This window comes from Leopardus geoffroyi, chromosome A3 (genome assembly GCF_018350155.1).
Source record: "Leopardus geoffroyi isolate Oge1 chromosome A3, O.geoffroyi_Oge1_pat1.0, whole genome shotgun sequence".
Classification (NCBI taxonomy): domain Eukaryota; kingdom Metazoa; phylum Chordata; class Mammalia; order Carnivora; family Felidae; genus Leopardus; species Leopardus geoffroyi.
Window position 1 is genome coordinate 108,736,409 of NC_059336.1, and position 27,638 is coordinate 108,764,046.

The 27,638-nt window shown below is 43.0% G+C and overlaps 1 protein-coding gene across 7 annotated transcripts in view; it reads right to left on the reverse strand.

Moving 5' to 3' along the window:
• Positions 1-27,638, reverse strand: part of ARHGEF33 (Rho guanine nucleotide exchange factor 33) — a 74,514-nt gene that overhangs the window by 7,882 nt on the left and 38,994 nt on the right. For 6 of the 7 annotated variants that reach the window (XM_045447068.1, XM_045447070.1, XM_045447073.1 and 3 more), the window contains 9 exons: positions 25,802-25,861; positions 24,528-24,752; positions 19,807-19,936; positions 14,459-14,591; positions 12,411-12,494; positions 11,155-11,238; positions 9,351-9,499; positions 8,190-8,354; positions 4,859-5,675 (listed from right to left, as the gene is read on the reverse strand). In XM_045447068.1, the coding sequence (XP_045303024.1) occupies positions 4,859-5,675; positions 8,190-8,354; positions 9,351-9,499; positions 11,155-11,238; positions 12,411-12,494; positions 14,459-14,591; positions 19,807-19,936; positions 24,528-24,752; positions 25,802-25,861 (1,847 nt within the window). The remainder of the gene's footprint in view (positions 1-4,858; positions 5,676-8,189; positions 8,355-9,350; positions 9,500-11,154; positions 11,239-12,410; positions 12,495-14,458; positions 14,592-19,806; positions 19,937-24,527; positions 24,753-25,801; positions 25,862-27,638) is intronic. The other variant, XM_045447075.1, reaches the window with a different exon arrangement.

The window sequence follows — 27,638 nt, forward strand, 5'->3', positions numbered from 1 at the left end:
TGGTTAAGCGTCTGACTCTTGATTTCTGCTCAGGTCATGATCTCACAGTCGTGAGATTGAGCCCCATCAGGCTCTTCACTAAGCATGGAGCCTGCTAGGGATTCTCTCTCTCCCTCTCCCCCTTCCCGTTTCCTGCTTGCACATGCGTGCCTACTCTCCCTCACTCTAAGTAAATAAATAAACATTAAAAAAAATAAATAAATCAGAAGCTAAACAGAGGACAATTTTCTGCCGAGTGCAGAAATAATTTGTATGTATCAAGGCAAACAGTCTTAGAGTAGGATTATCCTATAACAATAAAGATGAGGACATAAAGGAAGTTAGCAAGTATCTAGACTATGGAGAATAACTTCTTATTCTGGCACCAATACTGTTCTGCTGGAAAACAAGTAGTGGTCCCCCACATCTCTGCATATGTTTCTCTTTCCACAAAATAAGGCAGTTTCTTGATTGTAATGTTAGTTTTAAACTCATGTTCCTGACTCTCCTAGACATAAATGAGGGAAGGAGGCTTTGAGAGGTCAGATCTGTTTAGAAGTAAATGGCAACTATGTATATCTGGGCATGTACGTGCAAGTGTCTGTGTGCATGCCACACATTTCCAACCTGCAAATACACCTTTAATACGGTTTTTATAATTCTTAGTCCGTGGTATTTCGCGTGAGAAGTAAAAATATATAAAAAAGAAGGCTCTATCTCCTGTGAACTTTCTAGTTTCTTTTTAAACGTGAGATGTGCTAGGGGTGCCTCCGTGGCTCAGTCTGTTAAGTGTCTGACTTCAGCTCAGGTCATGATCTCGTGGTTCATGAGTTCAGGCCCTGCGTTGCGCTCTGTGCTGACAGCTCAGAGCCTGGAGCCTGTTTCAGATTCTGTGTCTTCCTCACCCGCTGCCCCTCCCCTGCTCGTGCTCTGTCTCTCCTTCTCTCTCTCTCTCTCAAAAATAAATATTTATAAATAAATAAATAAATAAATAAATAAATAAATAAGATGTGCTAAATAAAAAATGCACTTATATTTATGTTCCATATGAACAAAATATTTACTATGAAGGTGACTGAAACTTAAAAGTAACCAAAAATAGCTGCTTAATTTTGAACGTGAGAACCCAAGAAGTCAAAGCAAACACTACCCGAAACTTTCATAAACTGGATGGGTGACTGCTTGCTGACAGTGAAGTGAAGCGTGGGGATTTTTTTCTTTTTTTTCAGGAAACATGGGTTTGACTTTGAGAACTTAACGTGGGGTTGTAGTAGCAGATCTAGAGATTCTCTGGACTCTACTAAGAGTCATAACAAAACTATGGAGAGCAATATCTTGATGGCTTACTGTGGCATTTTTCAAAGTGTGGTCCTGGAGCAAGAGAATCAACTGGAGCTTCTATTTACAATGTAGGTCCCTGGGGGACCTGGGGGGCTCAGTTGGTTGAGCAGTCAAGCATCAGACTCTTGATTTCTGCTCAGGTCATGATCTCATGGTTCATGAGATCGAGCACCACAGAGGGCTGCACACTGACTGCGGACCCTGCTTGGAAATCTCTCTCTCTCTCTCTCTCTCTCCTCCCTCCCACCTCTCTCTGTCTCTGTCTCTCTCTCTCTGTGTCTCAAAATAAATAAATAAACTTAAAAAATAAAACATAAAATGTAGATCCCTGACCCCCACCCAGACTTTCTGAATCAGAAACTCTGGAGTTAGGTCTAGGTAATCCTTATGCACACTTAGATTTTAAAAATCAGTGGTTTGAGTTATCCTCCTGCCTACCTGTACTTAATGTTTGTATGTCACCCCGGGGAAGCTTGCTAAAATGCAGAATCTGATTCAGTAGGTCTGGGGCAGGGCTCAAATTCTGCAATTACAATTAAGCTCCCAGGTAATGAACTACTAGCCCAAGGATCACACTTTGAAAACTGGGCTTTTAGGGACTATTTAGGAACCACATATATTAAGTCTAAGGAAAATCTCTCTGTGCAATCATGATCTTAATTACATCTTGCATTTATATAGCATCCCAGACTTTACCAAAGCATTCTCACATACTTTTATCTTTCTTGGCCTGACCCTACAACAACCCTGTGAGTTAAGTAAGGTATATATTGGCTTATTTTTACAGATGAGAAAACTGGAGGCACAGAGATGCCAAGTGAATTGTCCAAAAGCACAGAACTATTTGTCAGCAGAGCCGGGACTAGAACCCAGATCTCCTGACACCTAGTCAGGTGCTCTTTGCACTAAATCATGTTGCTTTCTCTCCTGACTCTGAGACACAGGGTTTGGCTGGTTCCGCAGGGCAGGGGTGGAAGATACACAGAGTATATTTAAGGAGATGGAACAGTAAGAGCTTTATACATCTCAGCAGGAAAGAGCTGACACCATTAAAGACACGGCTTTTGAATGGTTCACCTTTTGCAACTAAAACCCCATCTCACTTTCACCTCAAAAACACTCACACTCACATGCACACACATACACATATATACACAAACATAGATGTGCCCTATACACACATGCATGTACATCCCCACCCATACACACGTGCACACACATAGACCCACAGACACACACAGCCTCGGCCCACCTGGACTTTGCATTCTGCCTCTCTCTAGGATTCCTAACGATCCACACCTTCTGGATTTTTAGAAAGAAAAATTTTGTCCAAAAATGGAAATAATCAGGTGAACTTTGTGTGAAAACCTCACATGCTTGGCAAATTTAGTGATAAACGTAAGAGAAAAGGCCTGTTTTAATTGATCTCTGTTTGATATCTCCTAGTGTCATTTTCTGAACTGACTTGACTCATGTCTGACATTGTTAAGGAATGAAACTTGCTGTCTAGTATGTGTGATTAATAGTCCCTGATATATTGTTTAGTATTATCTGGTATGCCTGATAAACAGCCACAAATATTTTACTTACTGTTTGCTTCTCAGGTATATTGTTATCTCTGATTAATGGGGTTTTTTTTTTCCTGTCAATTGTTGAACTCCCATTTTTTCACATATTAAATAGGGGGATAAAAGATACTTCTATGAACATGTGAAAAGCATTCTTTGCAGCTTAGACCATACTACTTAGAAGGTTCTGTATGTAAATCTTTGCCCATCCCAAGTCACTTTGAATTGGCATTATTATTTCCTATCTCCTTCCCTTGTTAATGAACTTTTAAAGTTCAACACATATCCAAGATTGAGTTGTCTAAGAAATTTTGCCTAACAGAATTTTGTAATGCTCAGAGTTGAAAATCAGAGCCCCCACAAAAAAAAAAAAAAAAAAAAAAAAAAACAACTCTGGGAACCCTGGGGGAATCCCAGCAATTTTAGCTGAGCATAGGAAGGTCCCTCTGCAGAAACCAGTCGGACTTGGATTCCTGGAGTCCAGATCAGCTACAAGTTCCAAGGTTCTTCACAACCCAGTCCCTTCCTGTTCCTGTGGCCTGTCACATTTGTTCATATTTCCCTATCTCACTCATCATCTAGGCAGCTTTTAAAACTGAATTCAGACATTCAGTTTATCCAGGAGGCCCTCTCTGACCATCATCACCCCAGGAAGGTTTAAATACCCCTCCCCTGTGTTCCCACAGTTTATTATAATTCTGTGTTTCTGTGTTTCCTCCCTGCAATAAGCCAGTGGTCCTGGAGGTCAGAGACTAGGCACCATTCATTTCTGAACCCTCAGCACTTAGGACAGAGCCCAGTGGGAGGCAGGTGCTCTGTGTCTGCTGAAAAATGAATGAATGAAAGGAGTCAGTGATCCTCACTCTGTCCCCACTCACTTGGAAAGAGGAATAGGTATATAGGGCCCTTATTCCTGGAACACCCGCAGCCTCAGCCTAGGCAAAGGATCTCCAGCGCTTGATACAAATGATACTTAATGCAGGTAAAGTTAGTTCTGGACTATATCATTTTCAAGATGTACCAATACAGAGCTGCCCTGTAAACCCTAACCACCATTTCTAAAGTGATGTTGAAGAGGAAGGATGGTGGCAGAGGTCAAAGCTATCCAGCTACTCTCTGCTTAATCAGAAATTGCGTTATTCTAATCACATGCTGTGAAATTAAGTGTTTGCTCAGGAACTACTAGACCTTTCATGGATAAGTATTTAAACACCTCTTTAAATGTCCCAAGGCTTGCAGACAGCAAGGTTAGACATCAAAATACTGAACAATGATATGGACGCTAAAGAAGGTACTTGTGAGTCAATGTCTCCTTGACTATTTTGTTGTCCCCATCCCAGTGGAGTCTGCAAAGCAGTGTAACACCCTTTCCCAGGCACAAGGTAAGCAAGCAGAAATGAACTTCGCTTTGCCGCTGACTTTGCAGGGAGTCCACTGTGAGATGGAGCCACCTGCCTCTTCCCTAGCTACAAGCAAGTAGCTACTAGCTAGTGCGTGTCGAGGAGTGGAGCAGGCTGGCACACCGTGTTGGGTTTTAAACGCCTCAACAAGAAGGTGCGCCTAGCGGGCAGAGGAAGAAACGAGCCTGGGACTTGCGTGCAGGTCTTTAAAAGTGAAGTCCAACTGTGAAGTGCCACAGCTTAAGGCAGAGGACACCTCTAACTCTTGGAGGGGGCGGGAGAGGGCGGTGTAAGCAGGTCTAACAGTCCGTCTGTCCTGCTGGCTCTTTGCCGTCATACATACACATGCAGAACAAGCCCTCGTGCCCTGGCACTGCAGAACGGGCGCTACCGCTCGCCACCGGGGGCATCTGAGGGGGCAAACCTCCGATCTGGGCTCTCCCTCGACGGCCTCCGCTCCCCCTCTGGCCAGCCCGCTTTCCCCTCCACGCTAGGGGAGCCCAGGCTGCTCCCTGGAGATCTAGGCCCCGGGCTGCCGGCGCTGTGGGTCTGGGTTCGGTTTTACTTTACCCTCCTTACTTCCAAATAGGTCTGCTTTTCGCTTTGGGACCTCTGTTGGGGGAAGAAGGTCCTGGGCGCGCCGCGGGCTGCGGCCGCCGCTGCGGCGGCGGCGGCCTGGCCGTGCGGCTGCGCGGCGCGCTCGGCCTTGAGCGGCGCGCGGCCGCCGCTGCTGCTGCGCGTGCTGTAGAGGCGCGGGGCCACGCCCTCGGCGGGCGGCGCGCGCGGGAACTCCTTGAGCGAGCGGCTCAGCGGCTTGGCCTTGCCGTGCGCCTGCGCCGCCGCCTCCAGCTTGTAGGCGCCGCTGCTGCCCGCCGGCGACGTGGCGCTCTTGGGCAGCGGCTGCAGCGGGTGCTCGGGCCGCTCGGCCTCCATGGCGAAGCTGACGGGCCGGAGGAAGCAGATGTCCAGGCTGGACTCGGAAGAGGCGGGCGAGCAGTTCTCGAAGAGGGCCGGGGCCTGGAACGGCTCCTCGTCGTAGGGCGCGGGCAGCGCGAAGATCTCGCCGCCGTACTCGAACTCCTCGTAGCCCGCGGGCACGAAGCCGCGGGCGTCGGGCAGGAGCTCGGCCGGGGCGCGCAGGGAGCGCTCCACGTTGCCCAGCGGCTCGGCGGGCGAGGGCTCGAAGTCCATCTCGGGGATGGCCTGCAGGGGCCCGGCCAGCGCCTTCACGTCCTGCTCGGCTGCACAGAACTGCGCTGGCGCCAGGAGGCTCTCGGGCCTCTCGTGCTTTCTGCCCTCCATTTCCCACTCGCTGGGCTTCCCGGGCTGCATGCTCTCCATCAAGCTTTGCTGTTGTTGGCTTTTCTTCACTGGGGGCATCAAATGTCTGTAAAAAAGGAAACAGTACAAAAAGAGGTGTGCTTACGGGTGGTTAGTTCAGGCCGCTTCCCAAGCAGCGCAAAGCCGGGAGCAAGACGGGAGCCAGATAGCGCCTAGGTGCAAAACTGCCAGGTCCTCTCCTCTCTGCCCTCCCAGGCGTCTACGTGTGTCACCGACCAAGCTCCGTAGGCGTCTCCAGCCAGGGAGTCCCCACGAGCCCTGGTCCCCCACATGGGAGGGTGAAAATGCTGTCTATAAAGCGGATGCCTGAAGTATCCGTCTGAGCAAGAAGGCTCTGAGCAGAGATGGCTGGTGAGCCAGGGTGGTCATCACTCCACATATGGAAGCTCTTACCCGCCCCCCACGTGTCCAGAGCCCAAGGTGCCTCCTTTCTCTCCTCTCCCTTTTTTGCCCTAGCAATATGATACAAAATAATGGAAAGAACTTTTATTCGACTCCTGGACCTACATGCTTAAGAACAATTATATTCCTCGATGAAATCAGTGTGGTACAAACTTGAAAACTGTTGAATCTGGATGATGGTATGTGGGGTTCCCTGTACACTTTTGTGTATATTTGAAGTTTTCATAAGAAAAAAACCTAAAAAATTCCTTGTGGCTATAGAGCATGCTTTTAAAAGTTGTCTCAAACTTTCACCCACAAAAACATGACCGAAATGAAAAGGCTGTCACTCTGAATATGCCCAATTTCATGGAAGGATATTTTGTTTAATCATGAATAACAAATAATTTACATAGGATATTAGGGTAGCATACACATCAGATTGGATGTGATTTGCCAGTTCTGGAAGGTAACAGCCAGGCAGATGTGAGTGGAGGACTACACACTGACCCAGCCTGATTGTTCTACTCGTTTATTAATCCTACCACAAAAATGCATTAAAAATACAAATGTAAATGCTGAGTATCTTTCTCTGGTGATACTTTGGTGAGTATCTTTCTCAGGTGAAAATGAGGTCTCCCACTTTCAAAGGTGAAAAGAAATGATAAATGAAATGCTGACCTAACCTGAATTGTCTTTTAACTTGGAAAATTGTTGAGTTTTTTACTGGCTGTTTTCCCAACACAGAGTGCAATGGCAGCCATCTTTTCGGGCTAGATATAATCTCTAGGGATTTCATTTTGGGGCTCTATTTGTTTCACTTCAAAGATCATTCTCATAAAAGCTGAAGTGGGGGGCACCTGGGTGGCTAGGTCAGTTATGCATCCGACTCTTGATTTCAGCTCAGGTCATGATCTCATGGTTCGTGAGTTTAAGCCCCGAGTTGGGCTCTGCACTCATAGTGCAGAGCCTGCTTGGGTTTCTCTCTGTCCCTCTCTCTATGCCCCTGCCCCACATGCTCCTGTGTGTGTTCTCTCTCTCTCTCTCTCTCTCTCTCTCTCTCTCTCTCAGTGAGCCCAACACAGGGCTTAAACTCACGAACCTTGAGATCATGACCTGAGTCGAAGTCCAATGCTCAACCGACTGAGCCACCCCAGTGCCCCTGGAATTTTGAGTTTTGGTTCCCCTTATCTTTCCAGAAATCCTGGTTTCAAAAGTAGCCAAGTTGACTTTATCCTAATCCTTTAGAGGTAAAGAGTTCCAGATACATAAATGGCCTATTCCTTAATGTAAAAATCATCAAGAAGTTTGCTCAATAAGAATCCAGCTTAGTGGGGGCACCTAGGTGGCTCAGGCAGTTAAGAGTCTGACTCTTGGTTTCAGCTTAGGTCATGATCTCACGGTGTGTGAGTTCGAGCCCCGCATCAGGCTCCGTGCTGACAGCACAGAGCCTGCTTGGGATTCTCTCTCTCTCTCTCTCCCTCTCTCTGCCCCTTCCCCACTCACTTTCTCTGTCTCTCTCTCAAAAATAAATAAAACTTTAAAAAAAAAAAAGAATCCAGCTTAGTGTGCTAGAGGATTGTATGCAGAGACTTTAAAAAGCTGTCAAATACATCCACTGCACAGAAAAACTTTAAGAGAAGCTGTCACAAGTGGAGAAAAGAGCTTATGAAGTCCTTTTATGAAGAAGCTTCAAGGGGAATCAGGAGGACTAAACTACACTCTCTGTGTATCACCTCAGGCCTATTTCTCTTTTCAGAGCCTGGAGTTCCACTCCCCCCTGACTGGGATTCTCTCCCTCTACTGTACCTTTTGGAGAACGTAAGTAGGTTCCCACCCTTCTGAGGAGCTATAAGATGCCTTCCTGTCTTCTTGCGGCACTCTCTTCCACCCAATCACTGTCCAAACCCAAAGAGACTTATGTTGTAGATGGAGGGTGGTTATGTGTGGTAAATCGTTAGGAGTAGCCGTCAGCCTCTAGGCCTGCCCCTTGACATTAGCCTTCCTCTGGGATCCAAGTTTTGCGTCAGCTGCTTGCCTGCCCACATAGGCCTGATGGGGCAAGAGAGAGGAGAGTCCTGTAGATCATACTCCTGGTTCAGGCTGTCCTGCTACCCCACACAGACCACTTGGCACCCAGGGCCTTGCCATTAGCATTTCCACAGCAACAGGTGCTTACGTGACAGCAGGGCCAGAGCTGGGAGCAGAAGGGTAGGGTTGCAGCATCTCTTCTGAGTGGATACCGCTGTCGCGGACAGCCTCAGGGCCTGCAGTGGGGGAAGCATCTTGTCCAGTGTTTGCACACTGGGAAGCCAGGCCTTTGTACAGCTTCGCCATGGATGACCTATGAGAATAGAAGTAATCATTTTCAGGGTGTACATTGGGAAATTGGCTCTGAACACACAGATTAGGACAAGAAAGATAAGGAGACAACATTTCTTAGATGAAGCTCATCTGTGAAGTTCTCTCTCTCTCTCTCTCTCTCTCTCTGGCCCTCTACAAACAAGGTTGTTTACATAACAGTGTAAGCTAGATGCTGGGCAAGAATAAGGATGCTGATTAATTGCCTGAATTAAGTTTGGGGGAAAGGGGTGGTATAGGAAGATATCCCCCAGACCAGCATCTTTTTCCGGTCTCAAACACCCACAGAAATTATTGTTTTCCTCATTGGTTGGAATGAGGTTGAAGGAAATCCAGGTCACTAGAAAGTTCTGCTATAGATTGCTTCTGTTCTGAAGCCCAGATTCTCCCCAGTCAGCCCTTTTTGTTTCTTATTAGCATTAATTTGTTCAACCACCACCCCTCCCTTATTTGTTTTTGTTTTTATCCATAGCACTTATCACTATCTAACTTACTTATTAACTTGCTGTCCAGCCCTAGAAAGTGAGTTCCATGTGGCAAAGATTTTTGCTTGTTTTGTTCATTGCAGTATATTCAGTGCATAGAGCAATGCCTGATGCATAGTAAGTGCTCAATAAATATTTGTTGAATTAATGAAATAACCCACATTCTGGCCTTAAAACTGCATTTTTTAGTCTGGCAAGCTTAGGGAAACAATTTCAATGGTTAGTAACATGAGATAAGGGGGTCTGCATAAGTATTAGAGTAAAACTGTTTATTTTTCTGAGGTAATTTCCCCCAGGTAATAGGTACCTCCCTCCCTATACCCAGCCTGGCCATCTCATTCTCCACCTCTTCTCTGTTCTCTTCTACCTCCTGTCACTGCATTTCAGCCACTTTCAATACAGTGCGGTTACTTGTGACAGGTACCCACATTGTCTGTATTCTTGTTCTTAGAAACCTTTGATAAACCCTCTAAGCAGCACCATCAGAACCTTACTTCTTGAGCTTTTTCCGTTTCTGAATAAGCAAATCCTCATTGCATTGAAACAGCAGGGTGTAATGCGAGATAAATACTCGAAGGCGCTGAACACACACCAGAAGTAGGTAGTAGTCAGGGTGTTCCTGCTCTGTGAACTTCAGGACATTCTGGATGGAGGAAAAAAGGAAGCAGCACTGCATAATTAGAATGAAACATTTTGTCTCTTGTACCCTTTGCCTCCATCTGTTGTGAGCGTTTGGTAGCCATTTAATCAAAACAACAATACATATGGCCAATCTAATTGGCTGAAAGGTTAATCTTAATCTAATTAATCTGAAAGGTTAAATTTGACGTTCTCTTTGTCCATCCCACCAAGGGAGACTAATAGTCATCACTGTTCCTGTTTTGGCTGGATGTAAACATAGGCTAATTCCATCTGAAAAATTTGAAGGATCTATTCATTAGATTTTTGAGGTAATGGAGCCATTCTAACAATTACTGTCTATAAGCAATGCCTTATAACCCAAATAAGTCAGACTAATGGTGAGAATGTCAGACATCAAGGGGAGGATGTTTATGATCAAACCTGGTCTGGTGGTCCCTACTATATTGCCTACTGTGTGGTAGTGGAACATGCATGTTCGTTGGATCTGGAAAGCTAATGTGTATTGAGTCTTCCTATTGCCAAGTACTAATCCCTTTACATATTCGTTTTCTCATTTAATGTTTACCACAGATAGATTAGATAGGTGCAATCATTATCTCTGTTTAACAAATAAGGAAATCAAGGCACACTGAAGTTAGGTAATCTTCATTAGGCCACACATCTAACAAGTAGCAGAGCCAGAATTTGAACTTGTCAGACAGTAGAATCGGGGCTCTCATTTATCATACTGCTTGCAAGACCTGGGTTTGAGTCCTAGATTTTTTCACCTATAACATGTGTTAACTTGAGCAAGTTACTTAACTTCTTTGGCTCTCTATTTCCTTATCTAAGCAATGGTAATAATACCTCTTTCATGGGATTATTGAAAACATTAAATAAGATAATTTAATTTATTGTGAGAAGATCTTAAAATCTAAAGCCACATATAATTGAAAGTCTTCTTAATAGTGATACTGGGCTACTTCTACCTGAGATAAATCCCAAGCATTTCTAAGATGCTTTCAACTGAATTACTTAGGAAAATCAGTCAGCAATTAAACCAGAATAGGTGGATGTTAGAAATAAGAGGGACTGGTAGGGATGCTGGTGAGCCTTTCTCTCAACTCTACTTCCTCCAGGGTGCTGCAAGCCCTGTGGAAAAATGATGTGCAGAAGTCACCTCATCAATTTCTTCATGCTTTGTCTGTGACATAAGACATAAGCAATATATGGCAGGCTCTTGGACTCAAGCCAAAAGAAAGTAGTCAAAGAGCAGTTAAGTGAACAGGTTACATAGATACTTCTTAGATGCCAGGGATGGGGTAAGAGTTTAGGGGTACATTTAGATGGCTGTCAACAAGATGGAAGGGACTCAGTAGGTACTTAGAGTCTACCAGGAGCTTCTATAGAAAGATCCTGGATCAGCAGAGGTGGTGATTGCTGGTAAATGAAGATAGAACTTCAAAGGCAGACATCATGAACAAAAATTTTTAGACATTGAGATTGTGGTTCGTACTACAAGGTAGGAATGGGATAATCATAGCAATCTAAATCATTTAATTACTCTTTAGAAATACCAATGATTCTTCCTTGACCCTTTACAGTGTTTCTCATTTAGAAGCCAAAAATAATAGTTTAGCTTGAAAATCATCTTGGTGGCTTCCCAGCCACGCCTACCTGCAGATGAATCAGGTATTCAGGGATGCGCTGGACTATGTGAAAAAACAGTGTGTAGATGTCAGATTTAATCTCTTCGTCACCCTGAATGAAAGAAAGGTAGAGTCACTCTTCGGTGTCCCTCCGGCTCTGGCTGCAGAACCCCAAAGTCAGTCCTACCAGAGTAGGCAGAGTTTTTTATTCCCAGAGCATTTTCTTTCTCTAAAGTGTCATGGTCCTTCATTGGATAGGCCACTTGTTCAGAGACATGCTCAAGGAGACAATTCTTCTGTAGCAGGGAGCATATCATATCATTCTTTCAAATCCACCCAACTTTCCAAACAACCCCCTCCCTCCCCACTACTCTTATTAGCACAGTGCTGGACACAAGTGGGCACTCAATAAATTATAACCGAGTTGAATAAATTCATTCAGGTTCTCTTGTAAGTACTCATTACAGTGGCTTAGTAATAGGCCCTAAGGGTGGACTGGAGCCTCATGAGGGTGGAGACAGAGTATAACTAGAAACTGGTCAGCCGGGCTGGCAGAGCAAACATGTTGGACTCTCCCCATGTCCTTTTCTTTCCCTCCCTTTCCCTTCCCTCTCCTCCCCTCCCCTTACTTTCCTTTCCTCAAATATTTGATGGGTGCTAACATGTGGTAGGCATTATACTTATAGGGTATAGGGTTGAGAGTAGTTGGGAGGGGGGGTGGAAGTAGAATGTTAATAAGAAAGAGACCCTCACCTCTCGTGAAACTTGATTAACTCTTAACTTTAGGCTTCTGATAGAGTTTCTTCCTATTGACCTAAAATAACTAGTATTGTTAGATATTTGTATGTGCTTCTTGAGCACCTACTATAGCATTGCAGTAGCAATACTTAAAGCTACATGATTAGAACCACTTTATGATCTTATAAACTGACACAGGATAATTTCAGTTTAATATTCAGATTCAAATTGTACCTGGAAAAAAAAAACCCTCATAGAGCATGCAAGCTGTGGCCTGAGGATCTCTGCTTAGAACACCTGTTTGCTTTGTGTAAACTTCCAGTGCAATAGAACACAGTCAGCGAGGCAGGGCGTGGACCAAAGCACTGGCACTCATCCTCGAGTGGGCTCCTTTAACTCCAGGTAGGGTGTCAGGGACTCTGTTGGAGCCATTCCTCAGCTTGGAAGACAAGCTGAGTGCATGTGTTGTGTTCCCCTAGGTGGATGAGCAACTTCCTACAGATATACCTGTAACCAAAGGGCAGTACACACACAGAGTGACCTTACCTCCTTCAGAACAACAACATGAACCAAAGAGATGCATTCAGGTAGGTCCCTCAGGTAGGCAACATAATAATCCAAGAAATTATTCTTAAAAACAAACACAAAAATGCATGGTAAGACTCTGGACACAGGAATGATAGCAGCTAATATTTTTACAGTCGTGTGTTTCACAAAGGAGTACTTTGCAGAGATTATTTTGATCATTTAATGTGTTCGTTAATATGTTTTGGGGTTTTTTTTAATTCATTTCTTTAAACTTTTTGGTTTTAAGGTAAATATCCCTATGAACTGAAGAACCAAAATTCAATAATCCTGCTTTCATGAGAGAAAAAAACCAATGCAGCGGAGAGGGGTCATGTAAGTTGAAAATTTTTTTGTGTGTATTTATTTATTTATTTTGAGAGAGATAAAGGGCAGAGAGAGAGGGAGAATCCCAAGCAGACTCCACACTGTCAGCACAGAGCCCAATGCAGAACTCGATCCCATAGAACTGCAAGACTGAGAGACCTGAGCTGAAATCAAGAGTCGGACACTTAACCAACTGAGCCACCGAGGCACCTCGAAAAAGTATTTTTAAATTGTTAAATGATTAAAATGCATATTTTGTTTTTAAGTTACTTTTAATTTCAGTCATCTGCATCCAGTGAGGAACGTTGTCCAACCCACCTTCTGGTGTCTAGACCAGTGATTCTCAATTTTTGCCACTAATTGTATATTCCCACCATTTGTTTATTCTTCTATGCAGTATGCCTTCAAGAAAACAATTTTCAGCTTCCAAAGTTATATTCCCACAGATATAACAACTCTCAGCCCAAGGAAGCATACTGAATACAAACAAGTAAAAGTGGTATTAGAGGGATTGCATTATATCCATACAAGTAAATAGTTTGTAAACTATACAAGTAAATAATTTGTGAACTTTGTCTTATTACCTACAGTTGAGAATCACCAATATACAGAATTTGATTGCAGGCTAACTATGGCTTGCAGACCAATTTTAATTAGCCCACACAATATATTTTTTTAATGTTAATTTATTTTTGAGAGAGACAGAGAATGTGAGTGGGTTAGGGACAGAGAGAGAGGGAGACACAGAATCCGAAGCAGGCTCCAGACTCTGAGCTGTCAGCACAGAGCCCGATGTGGGGCTCGAACTCACGAGCTGTGAGATCATGACCCGAGCCAAAGTCGGACGCTCAACCGACTGAGCCACCTAGGCGCCCCTCACAATATTTTTTAAATAAGAAATTTCATACAAAATTCTGGATTTCCAGCGTCTCTTAAAATATCAGATCTGGAAACTCTAGTCCCTTCTTCCTGGATAATAATTGGATAATATTCCTTGTAGAAAAGCATATGTGCTCCACTTAAGCTCACCTCCCAACAGTCCATACTGTATTACACTCCGCTTATTTCCACTGATTGATATCACTACCTGGCCCCGTAGGCATTTGAGTTTGCAACCTCCGGCCTGGGTCATACTTTCTTTGTAGAACATTACAGAGATTTCAAAACTTAGCACTCTTCTCCAAAAAGTGAAAATAAAAAACATTCAAGACAAACCACTGCCTATCACATTTTTAAATACCGCTAAGGAATGAAATTAGGTGAGAAATACAAGCACATATACAAACCCCCCTATACTAATTTTGGATGGATGGATATGTATAGATAGATAGATAGATAGATAGATAGATAGATAGATAGATAGATTGATAGATAGACAGACAAATACACACACACACACTTACGTGCATACTCAATGGGCCGTTCTACATAGTACAGGGGAAAGCGATGGGCTAGAGGTTAGGAGACTTGGGTAACAGATCCATGACTGCCTAGCTAGCCGGGTGATTTCAGCGAAGTCTTTTAATGTCTCTGAACTTTATTTCGTTATCTGTAGAGTGAGGAGGTTAGACTAGATCTCAGCGGGTTTCCTATCTCTGAAAAATCACTGGTTTGAGGTTCTCCATTCAGAGAAGCAGACAAGAGAGACACAGGTGCATGTAATTCTAGTTTATGCAGGATTTTTTTTTTTTTTTACAACTTACCTCATCATTTGTTAATTTAAGGAATAAATCTCCAAGAACTCCTTGGCGTGGCCACTTCAGGACCCTTTCCTGCAGAGCATGGAGCAAATCGAGGTGCTGCTGGACAAGGTACCGTAAAGAACCAGGGAAGAGGCTTGAAACAGAATAGAGATAGGATCACACAAACCAGGTGTAGAGAAGAAAAGAGCCTATAAGATCATATGCAGGAGGTCCCATTTTCCCAGTCATTCAAAATATTCTGAGCTCTGCATTCAGGAATTTTTTTTTAAAGTTTGCCATTGTAGACCTGACAGAAAATATCCTCAGGATGTAAAAAGACCCATTAGCAATGGTTCCTACACAAATCTATATTGTACTAATAAGGAGCATATCACTTGAATGGCTTTTTTTTTTTAAGCTTATTTTTTTTAGTAATCTGTACACCCAATAAGGGGCTCAAACTCACAACCCTGAGATCAAGAGTCACACGCTCTCCCAACAAAGCCATCCCGGCACCCCTTGAATGGCCTTTTTAAAGCCAAACTGTTACTCTCTCATTTATGTGACAGTGGAAATTCTCAGGGAAATCTTTTCCAAAATTTTAAAGTTATTTCCACTTGATGTGCAAAATAGTCTATTCTAATTCGTGTTGTAGACAACAGCACTGAGGTGGCACTTGGTCATTCTTAGCTACTGGGTAAGAGACTGATTTAGGGAAGAAGGAAAACTTGTTTAAAGCTGGCAACTAAACGCTCAGGGGACAGGCATATGAAAGTGTTCATTTCCCTTCCCTTCATTATCCAAGAGGAAAACTGAGCAAGGACAGAGACTTGCCTGGGAAGGCTGTAGACCAGGCCTGGCCTGTTACTCCGAGGAGTTTCACAGAGCCCCTTCCTACTCTCACAGCCCTCTCTCCCATCCCTTAGTGTGCCTCTTTTTTTGTCTGTTTGTTTTTGTTTTTTGGTTGTTTTGTTTTGTTGTTTTTTCAGAGGAAATGAAGGGAGGAGAAGTGTCGGAGAAGGACACAGTGGAGAGGAGAGAGAGAAAGAATCATGGGAGGAAGAAGGGGGTAGATGGAGAAGAGTGGGACAATCAGAGGCCTATGGGAACAAGGATGCAAGCTGCAAGGAAATGGAGTCTTGCTGGGCTACAGCAGGGATCTGAGCCCTAACGTGGTGACTTATGGGAACTGAAAGTAGGTTCCCTTGTGTTTTGAAGACCACACGTTTAACAAAGATGAAGGTGCTGGCCTGCTTGTCACCGAGAGCTGAACTCACGTGGATATTTCTCCAGGGTCCAACGAGAGTAAGTTAGTGGACAGTTGGTGTGCTTTGTCCACCCTGAACAAGCAGACCTTTGTTGAGAACAGTAGAAAGACCATCAGTTTGATAAGAGGTCTTTCAACCCATCTCCAAGGAAAGCAAAGACTCCCCTGGAGCTATAGCTCAGAGAAGACACACAGATTGGAGAGGGTACCCAGCCCCCTGTGAAAAGATACAAGGCCTCCTTCATTCCTGCCTTTTCCCCCTCCACCTCCTGTGCCACTGGTCTCCGCATATGCAAAGCCAGCTGGTCTGTGCTTCCTGAGCTCTTATGGCTGGCAGAGTGGGCTTAGGAGATCTAAGTGATCCCTGTCTGGATCAGAGGGAATTTGGAGGAGTGGCTAGGAAACAGTCTGACTGGGAGGAAACCATAACATTGCTGGAGGAAAGCACAACTGATTGAACTGAACAAGTGAAACACTGTGCCAGCAAAAGGTCTAGATGTGAAAGATTTCTCCCCACCCAAGGCTACCATGGCTTCCGGTGATATTCCTGGTGTGACACTGAAAGCTGTTAGGGCCCCACACCATGGTAAGATCTGACTTGGAGATAGGTTGTCCTTTTAGGTTTTGTAATATCTCTTAGATTACCCCTTTCCTTTTTTTCTCTCTTTACTGCTCTCCTGGCCTTGCCTGGCCTCACCTGAGCTCACCTTCTTTCTCTTTCTTTTGAGACAGCTGCCTTCTGCTACATGGTGATCAGTGTACTTGCAGAGTTGGAGAGCTGGTAACTTGGTTGGAGTCCAAGTACCTCCTGGACTGTCCACTGGGGTAACAGAGATTTCAGGGTGAGGGATGAGGGTCAGAAAAGGCTAATGCCCCCATCAAGTATTATGGAAACACATAAGTTACAGGAAGAGCAATGACTTGTGGTGGGTTCTTCACCAAATATTGGGGAAAAAATGTTCTATTTAATAAGGTTATTATTTGAAATTGGAGACGAGTGTGGAGAAAGTGAGCCAGGAGATGGAGAACAGAGAGAGAAAGAAGGCAAGCAGTATAGACACACACACACATAACCTATTTCACTGTTTTGCCTAAAGCCAGACGTGATTCTCAGAAGCAACTTTTTCATGAAGGTGAAAGTATTAAATGCTCAACTTCTTATCTGTTCCTTACCAGGAGTGAAATTACGGCAACATTAATTTGTTTATTGTTTTTTAAAACCTTCAAGTTATTTCAACTCCCACACTACAGTACTTAAAAACAAGGGAAATAAACTAAAAGCAATGAAAGAAAACCCAGTTATAGTTTCAAATTAATAACTTAGCTCTTGCCAGTTCAATTTTAGGCCAAAATAACTCCTGAGTTTCAGCAGCAGGATGTGACCCAATCTGACCCTCGTGGATAATGAAACATTCGCCACCTGGTGGTGATCTGTAGCACACTGAGTTCTTGGTGGATGTGGCACTGGAGTTTAGCTTATAAGACTAACTTGCAGTCAAGTCAAGCTGACTTTGCCCCTCCCTACAAGTATTCAGACAGACAGGACTATTTGGTCCTGAGCTTATAATTCTATCTATAGAGTGAATCAGACCAGAAAAATCCAAGAACTCCAACTTCTGTGATCCTCCAGCAAATGAACAACAGCCCACATATTCCACTCAGACCTCCGCTGGTAGCTTGTGCCACTGCAGTTTCCAGCCCAGAAGCAGGGCTGGCTTGAAACAGGCTGGGGAGGCTCTTGAAGGCTTTTTTCCCCCCTAGGGAAATCCTAAAGTTGTATCTTAAAGGTTTGAGAAGATGTGGCAACCTCAGTTTTGAGTGTCAGGTTATAGTTACGGTGGGTTTTATTTTCACCCCCAGGTTACTTTTCAGCAGGATCAGAAAGTGCTGAAGCCTTGCAATGTGTGATGGGAGAGATAGGAAATGTTATTAACTTATTTTCATCTTTACATGGGGGAAAATGTCAGTAGAGAAAAGGAATAATCCCATTCTGCTATGTTTTCATTCAGCTGGTCTATTTAAAGCACACACGGAGGCTTCAGAAAAGCTTAGAAAAAAGAAGAAATGTAGTCACTGAAGGAGGATAATGGAAATCTAACCCTAGGGTGGAAAAATGGCAACACTGCAAAGCTCAGAACTAGAATCTTTATATTAGTAAGACTGAGAGTATCAACTTAAAGCTTTTCTCATCTTGATCTATGAAAAGAAAAAAGAGGGTCAGCTTAGTAAATAACTAACATGCATAGCATTGTCATGGATATCAGGAATAACTTATCTTACTTTCATGGAATTTTGTATAATAGTTTTAATTTTTTTTTTAATCTCAGGATTTGGGGGAGATTAGTCCTTCCTCAGCAATGGATCATAGGAGAACATCTTAGACAAGCAGGAAGTGACGGCAAGTCGAAGAGAGCCTCCGTGAGCCAAGCACATTTCTAGCATCCCTACCTGACAAATCAGTTGAGATCTGAAGTAAGAACGTGTGGGCTGTTAGAAGGGAAGCGTAAGTTGTGAGATGGGAAGAAACAGAAAGTCTGCTTCTGGCTGAGAAACTTGATATAGTGCTTGTCAGTCAGGTGACGTCTTTGAAACTACAAGGTCCTTAGAGAAGTGGCATGATGTGGAAAGATCACAGGGACAGGGACACACAAGCCTGAGTTTGAATTCGGGCACTAATTGGCCATGTGGCTTTAAACCCCTCTGGACCTGAGTCTCTTCATCTGTAAGACAGGGTTCACAGGGTTCTTGTGAAGGTTTCATGAAGTTATAACTGAAATGCCTAATTACTGTGATCCAAAATGAACAATTCTCTCTCCTTACCCCATCCCCAAATTTTCAGGGACAAGGAAGAGAAGCTGCTGGCTTAGTATCTCAGATGTGGAAGCAAAACCACACCCAGAGGTAGACTTGCCTTTACATTTGATCCATATGTAAGATTGGAGTCTAGCAGGGGAATTAAGGGGCCAGATGGGGAAGGAACGACCAGCAAGAATCTAGGTGGCCACTGAGAGAAGGTGAAGCCTGGTCCAGGGCCTCCAGTGGTCAGAGCTTTCACCATGTCACATCACCCTTTCTGTCCCTTGTTTTCTATGCTTTGTTTACCTCAGTTTTGCAGTAAAATAATTCTTGAAAATAGTCAAGTCACTTTCGAGTTTGTCAGGGAGTATCCCCTCATCTCGGCCATTTAGCTAGGGGAAGCTTTGTGCTCTGGTGACTAGGTACCTTGTTGGTAGCCACAAAGCCAAGTAAAATGAGGGGATGGAAAAGAGCAGGAAAATTTGACAATTAGGGGCTTCCCTAGATAGATTCACAATATGAACCATCAGTGTCTATTACCTGATAGCGTATTTAAACCGGTAATGCTACGTTTATCTATAATAGGCCATAATCTAGACTTTCCAAGCTTTTGGATTGACCTTTTCCTCAACTAATCTGGATTATTCCATCTTCATCACATTAGTCCTTTCCACCAAACCAGAGTTTCCTCCTTCCTACTTTTCTCAATGGAGAAGAGGCGGAGAAAATAGAAAGATTATGGACAGATACCCGTCAAAAGAGTGTTGTAATCTTGGGGCCAGCATGCTCCAGACCCTGTGGAAGCACTGCCCCACAACACACACACCACACACACACACACCACATACACACACCACTTGTGCACCATTCGGTACTATGGGACCACCTGAACAAATGAGAAAGATCCAAGTCCCAGGGTTAACCAGCCCCATGCCATTTATCTGATGGCCACTTAGTGCTTCAGACCACCCTGCATCCATTCCCTTACACCCCCCGTGAGACCTGTGGTCCCACGAGAACATGCAGATGTCAACAGAGAGCAACATCTCCCTCACTGTAGCATTTATTTTCCCTTTAGGTTCTTTACAGACATGCCAGGGATACTGAAGGCCCCAGAGACTATACTCAGTTTCTTATCTAAATTTGTGACTTGCCAGGGGTTACCTGCTATCACTGCCTACGCTCTTTTCAAAGACTATTCCTGGAATTCCTCACAGGTCCCAGAATTCCCCAAATGGAAACAATAAACAACTTACCTTAAATCTTAAGCAATCTGAAAAAGGAAAGGCAATGAATACATGGGTACCTTCTCTCTTTGGAATTCCTCTTTCCATCTGACCCTTGGAACGTTGCCTTGATCTTCAGGATCAGAGAGATGTTGATGACGTATTTTCTTTCCGATTCAAGCAGTTCTAGAGCCACGGTCTGTCTTTTAGCTTTAAAAATAAATCAAAGAGGGAATTTTTGTCAACCACTCCTTCCCAAAACTCTGTTAAATTATAGAAAGCAATAAAAAGACACTAAACCCAATAAAAAGAGACATCGGCAAATTTTTGGAAGATGGAAAACAGAATGGAAGCATGGTAATTAATTCAGCAGAGTGAGGGCACAAAACCTTGGTGTTCTCATCCGCAGATGGAAAATCTGCTAAGAAGCAGAAAGGCTCAAGAAGTGGAGGCACCAGGCGCCACAGAAAGTGCAATTTAGGAGCAATGCTGAAAACAGGAGACATGGTCTACATAAAGTGCAATTGAACTTCCAGGCTCCGCCCCCCATGCCACATGGCTTCCTCATTTATGCCCCATGCGAAAATGGGAAAAACTAAACTAGAGGGGCCCTTATCTCTGGGGTCTGGACTAAAAACATCAGAGAGGAGAAGGAAGAGTTGAGATGCCAAAAGGAAAACAAGGGAACTCAGAAGGCTTGTGTCCTTCTGGAGGAACAGCGAGACCCCCCCCCCAGCCCCTTCCTCTGGAGGTCTTCCCACAATGCCAGTTCCCACTCCTGCCACTCTTCAGGCAGGAGACTGGAGGATCTACCACTGAAGAAATGGAACTCGTCAAGGAATAAAGACCTACAGACACTGACATAAGGAAGTCACCTATCAAAAAGTTAATTTGCCACCCGATTAGCCTCCAGTGAAGCCCATTTCCTGATAAGCTTGGCCAATATAGAATTTTGCAGTTTCTTTTTATTTAGGGCTGTATGTATATGAAGAAAAAGGTATTTACCCATTAGGAATAAATAGAGACAATGCAGGAAATGGAATGTATAGCATGGTGACTATGGTTAATAATATCATATTGCATAGTTGAAAGGTGCTAAAAGAGTAGACATGAAGTTCTGGCAAGAAAAAAAAAACTGTAGCTATGTATAGTGACAATGTTAACCAGACTTACTGTAGTGATCATTTCACTGTATATACAAATATCAAATCATTATGCTGCACATCTAAAATTAATATAATGTTGCATGTCAATTATATATACCTTAATAAAAGAGACAATGGAGAAACAAAACTTTTTAAAAATCCTACAGTTAATACCTCAAAAAGGTACGAGAAAAACATTCTAATCATTTAATAGTTACATGATGCTAGAGGCGCCTGGGTGGCTCAGTCAGTTAGGTGGCTGACTTTGGCTCAGGTCATGATCTCAAGGTCTGTGAGTTCAAGTTGCACATCGGGCTCTGTGCTGACATCTCAGAGCCTGGAGCCTGCTTCAGATTCTGTGTCTTCCTCTCTCTCTGGCCCTTCCCTGCTTGCACTCTGTCTCTCTCTCTCTCTCTCAAAAATAAATAAACATTAGGGGGAAAATTTTTTTAATAGTTACATGATGCTGGTTTTTTTGTTTGTTTGTTTTTTGTTTTTGTTTTGTTTTAAGAAAAGAGAACACTCCAGAAGAAGGAGGAGGAGAAAAAGAAATTTTTTGGCATTTTTTCAAAGATGAAGAGTGGAAAGTAAAGCCAAGGAGGTTTCCTGCCTTCTTCCTACTCCCCCACCCCCAAAACAAGAAAGACATGTTGAAGAAAAATAGACTAGAAAAAGATGGTAGTGGAGAAAATCCATGAGACCCAACATCAAATTAGTAGAAGTTTCAGAGAAAAGAAAGAAAATGGATGAAAGCATATTATCAAATGAATAATAGAAAAAAAAAAATACCAGGACACTCATTTCTAAAGGAAAGAGCCCATTGTGCTCAGCATAATTGATGAAAAAGACTCTCGCACCGCTGTGACACTTCAGCACACCAGAGGTAAAGAGAAGATCCTAAAAGTTACCAGAGAGAAAAGTCCAGTAACATACAAAGGACTGGGGATCAGAGTGGTACTGGGCTTTCCAACAGTAACATGAGGAATTAGAGGACAATGGAACAATGGCTTCAAAATGATGAGGGAAAAAGATTTTATATTCACCTAAATTATCAACAAAGTATGCAGAAGCTACTGGACAATAGGTTCCATCAAATGAGAAGTAAACCGAGAAACCAAGAAGGACACACAAGATAAAAACAAACAGGAATCTAGCATAGAACTATGAAGGGAATTCCTAGGAAGAGTGGGAAGTCCCAGGAAGGCAGCAGTGCAACAGGCCAGCACGGAGCAGGAGGACAGAGGTCTCTAGGACAAATGCTTCTGGGGAAAAGAAGAAAAATGCAAATGAAAGATTTTCCATTACACTGCTAAGAAAAATTAAAGAAGACCTATGTAAAGAGAGACATATACCACGTTCTTTGATCGGAAGACTCAATACTATCAAGATGTAAATTCTCTGCTAATTGGAATAAAAAGAACATAGAGTCTAGAATTAGACCCACCCAAATGTGATCACTTGACGTTCTCTATGCAATTCAATATGGAAAGGAAGATATTTTCAATAAAAGGTGCTGAAGCAACTGAATAATCACATGAGGAACAAAAAGAACCTGGACTCCCTCACACCATACATCAAAATTTATTCAAGATTAATAGATTGGGGCGCCTGGCTGGCTCAGTTGGTAGAGCATGCAACTCTTGATCTCAAGGTCATGAGTTTGAGCCCCATGTTGGGTGTAGAATTTACTTAACGACAACAACAAAAGATAAGTAATAGATCTAAATGTGAAAGCTAAAACTATAAAGATTTTAGAAGAAAACAAACTAGAATATCTTCACAACTTTGGGATAGGTGAAGATCTCTTGGAAGGACACATAAGTCATGATCTATTTAAAAAGTTTAAAATTGGGGTGCTGGGGTGGCTCAGACAGATAAGCATCAACTTCAGCTCAGGTCATCTCACGGCCCGGGGGTTGGAGCCCCAGGTTGGGCTCTATGCTGACAGCATATGGAGCCTGCTTTGGATTCTGTGTCTCCCTCTCTCTGCCCCTCCCCCACTTGTTCCCTCTCTGTCTCTGTCTCTGTCTGTCTCTCTCTCTTTCAAAAATAAATAAACATTAAAAAAAATTTAAGTTTAAAATTGATAAACCTTATCAAAGTTAAGAGCATCCATTCATCAAAAGAATATTAAGAAAGTGAAAAAGCAAGCCACATACCAGAATTAAATATTCTCTGCACATATATCTAACAAAGAACTCATATCCAAAATATATTAAGAAATCCTAGTAATTGATAATAAGAAGAGGCACTTCATAAGATGTACAAATAACCAATTAGCATGCGAAAAGATTTTCAACATCATAAGTCATCAGGAAAGTGCAAGTTAAAACTACAATATGATACCAGTTACACCCCCATGAGAATGGCTAAAATTTCAAAGACTGACCATACTAAATATTGGGAAGGATGTCAAGCAACCTTGAACAAGAACTCTCAGACGTTAGTGGTAGGAGTATAAAATGTCCCAACCTCTTTGGAAAACTGTTTGATGTTTTCTTTCAAAGTTAAGCATAATCCTATCCCAGAATCTAGAGGTTTCACTTCTAGGTATACATCCAAGAGAAATGAGGGCATACATCCAAAAAAGACTTAGGTGAGAATATTCATACCAGTTTTATTTATAATGGTCCTACACCGGTAACAGTCCAAATGTCCATCAACAGGAAAATAGATAGGCAAATTGTGGTAAATATATTCCATGTGATTGAACTACTGAATGAAAGACACATAGTGTATTGAGAGAAAGGAGTCTGACTCAAAAGAGTATACATTGTATTATTCCCTCCATATGAAGTTCCAGAACAGACAAAACTAATTTATGGTGACTGAAGTCAGAAGAGTGGTTCTTCAGGTGCATGAGAGAGCTCTCTGAGGTAACAGAAATATTATATATCTTGATCCAGAGAGTGATCACAAGGGGATACACATATATACATAAAAAGTCAATAAGCTTAAACTTAGGTTTTGTGAATTTTGCTTTATGTAAATTCACCCTCAGTAAAGTACTGATAAAAAAAAAATAGCAGCATAAACTGGTTTCAAAACACGGAAGCAAGTACCAGAAGAAACTGTGAAAACAATTTAAAGGGGTTGCTGCTTTCTTCATAATAAACCTTTCGGTACTCTTTATTTTTTCATGTGTTTGATAGTAAAAATTAATTTTTGAAAATTACCTTCCACAAAATAGCCAGAGGGAAATGCCATTATGTGCCATATAATAGGTGTTCAGTAGCAACTAGTGATAGAAAGGAGAGGAAGGAAAGAAACGAGGGAGGGAGGGAAGACAGACCTTGATGCAGTATCTGGTATTTTGGCGGCAGACTTCCGATCCAAGATGCACATATGGAAGATTTTGCGTCACTGACAAAAGAGTTCACAAAATTCTGCCCTCTTCTCCACCACCTTTATGCCTTTTTTCTCCCAAAGCACTGCATTTCTAGATGTCATCGATCCCCAGAATCAAGGTGGTGGTCCCAAGCCTGCCATGTGACCTCAGGTGAATCCCTTCCCCTCTACAGGCTTTAGTGTTCATCTGAAAAGAAAACTGGAGACCAGGTGGTCTCATATCTCCACTGAATCTAAATTGCAACAATTGTAGCCTGTAGGCTTCCTGTTCTTCAAACTTTTGGCCTGCATTCCCCTCTAGGGCTTACCAGCTAAAGAGGTTTCGCATAAAACATTTTCCAGAGAACTGTGCCTGGGCTGGCCAGCGTCCTTGAGTTTATCTGGGTGGTCTTTCGTGACATATTCCTCTCCCCATTCTTTACCATCCTTGGGCTGCCTCCACACACCAGATGAGAGATGGCCCTTGGGCTGGATATCAGCCGAAAGGCAAGGCTTAAGGTTTTCTTCCGCTTCAGGAGTTGTTGGGTTCATTCCTGAAAAATAGCACCCGCCATCAATATCTGAGTTAAAAAAAAAAAAAATTGTTGTTAACGGTTAAATAGTATGCCCCTGTTTGGGTATACCTACCCCCTCCACTTGAGGATTAAATACACCAACTAAGGATTAAAGTTTCCACAGTTACAAAGGATCACCTCTGTCTGTTTCTGGCCTATACATCCTTATTCTTTGTATGTAGTTTCTACTAACTAAGGCACTTTAAAAAATAAATTTATAGGGGTGTCTGGGTGGCTCAGTCAGTTAAGCGCTGACTTTGGCTCAGCTCATGATGTCACAGTTCGCGGGTTTGAGCCCTGCATCAGGCTCTGTGCTGAGAGTTCAGAGCCTGAAGCCTGCTTCGGATTTTGTGTTTCCCTTGCTCTCTGCCCCTCCCCCACTAAGGCTCTGCTCTCTCTCAGATAGAGAGAATAAATAAACATTAAAAGAAATTAAAACATTTATATAATAATATATTGATTTGTAATAGTATACGTTGACTCCCTGTATCGCCTTCCTTTTAGGTGAGCACACCAGAGAAAAAAATACAGAAGAAAGATGCCAAACACAATGTTTTTTTGTGGAATTTGTCTTCCTTGGTCCTAATAATGGTAAGGTGCAAAAAGGAAGGAGGAATGGAGGGAGGGAAGATGAAATAATTTATAAAATACTGGTGAATTGTCTATTAAGTAAATAACTTTTAAATTAAATAAACTATAAAATGTGTCCACAGAAAACTTAGGTCATGCTATGTACATCGGTAGGTTTCCCCTGAATGTTATTTCATTGATAATTGAAATGAGCCAGAAAGAACCAAGGATTCTGGCTTTGTCTTAAACATCCCGACCCGTTCTCGCTCCTTGGGTTTAACTGAGTCACTGACCTACTCCACCATTCATCTTAGATTCTTAGTAACCATAGTGCTTTCTCTTTGCCTGAGTTCTTTCATGCCTGCTTTGGGACTGAGGGAGTAGAAACAGGAAAGGTAAAAGCAGGGAAAGGGTATACTTGCTAGAAGAGAAGAGAACTAAAAAACAGAGCCACTTACCAGGACCCATCATCCCCTTCACATTACTGTCTCCTACATGCATGGATCGGGACTCTTGAGCTGCAGAGGAAGGAAAGCTTTCAATCAGTACTCATTCCACTAACATGGGCTGGCACCTTCTATGAGCCAGACATTGGGGACAGACTCAAAGTTGACAGTTTACTGAGAGAGACAGAGAAGTAAAAAAAATAATAATAAAATCTCAATATAGTGGCAAGCACTATTTTCCCATCTGTAAAAAGATATATTAAGTGGCATTTACCTCATAGACTACCGTAAGAATTAAATCAGTTATTATGTGTAACCTATACACAGTAAGAGCTAAATTATTATTTAACTGTGATGGAGAGGATGGTGATGATGGGAAGAGCGGAACAACGCTGCTCATATGTAAGTCAGACCCTGTCACTCCTCTGTTTAGCCCTCCAATGGCTTCCCATAAGCCAGAGGCTGTATAATGACCATTAGGCTCTAAAATATCTGCTCCCTTCCCTGCCTGGTGTTTCCTTCTTTTTTTAAAACCCCATCTCCCCTTGTCTCCCTTGTTCACTCTGCCTTAGCCCCACTGCTCCTGTTCTTCCTTGAAATCTTGGCTGTGTTCCCACCGGGACCTGTTCCCTTTCTTCCCTGTGGTATGCAGGAGCTCACTTCCTCACTTCCTTCAGGTCTTTACCGGGCACCCTCTCTAAAATTACACCTGTGTTTATTTTCCCCCTTATCACTGACAAACTACATATTTTATGTATCTTGTTCATTGTCTGCTTCCTTCAGAGCAAAGGCTCCAGGAGGGCAGGAGTGTTTGTTGTTTTGTTCACTACTATCTCCCACCATCTAAATCAGTGTCTGGGATGATGGATGGATAGGAGGAAAGACGAATGGGTAGTGGAAGAGTCAACACCTTGACTGCAATCTCCTAAGACAGTCATAGCAGCAGCTACGAATCAACTATGTTATATAAACTACCTCTGTTATAACAGTGGGGGAAGGAGGGTTACCATCACGCAGCTAAATGAATTCCATCGAGCACTTCGCAAGTTATCATTTTAAACCTTTTGTCTTGTGAACATGTTCAACTTCCCCACACTTGGCATCGATCTGCCCTCTACTTTCCAAACCTGTCCTGTATTCTTTCCTAATAAGATCATCCTTTTACATCATGTTCTTCATGACATGGAGCAAAGAAAATAGAACCCCTTGTGACGAACCCCCTCATTCCCCAGATGGATCAGGGAGTTTTGCCAAGCTGCACCTACTGGTCTCAGAAGTAACTACTCAAAGAGGTAAAAAAACAAAAACAAAACAAAACAAAACAAAAAAAACTTACAGAAATAAAAGCAAATCCATACTTAGAAGTTATACTGAGTAAAATCCATCTGATTTAGGGGCGCCTGGGTGGCTCAGTTGGTTAAGCCCTGGACTTCGGCTCAGGTCATAATCTCATGGTTTGTGGGTTCGAGCCCTGCATTGGGCTCTGTGCAGACAGCTGAGAGCCTGGAGCCTGCTTCAGAATCTGTGTCTCCCTCTCTCTCTGCCCCTCCCCTCCTCACACTTTGTCTCTCTCTGTCTCTCAAAAAAAAAAATAATAGGGGCGCCTGGGTGGCGCAGTCGGTTAAGCGTCCGACTTCAGCCAGGTCACGATCTCGCGGTCCGTGAGTTCGAGCCCTGCGTCGGGCTCTGGGCTGATGGCTCAGAGCCTGGAGCTTGTTTCCGATTCTGTGTCTCCCTTTCTCTCTGCCCCTCCCCCGTTCATGCTCTGTCTCTCTCTGTCCCAAAAATAAATAAACGTTGAAAAAAAAAATTTTTTTTAAAAAAATAATAATAAATGTTTAAAAAAATT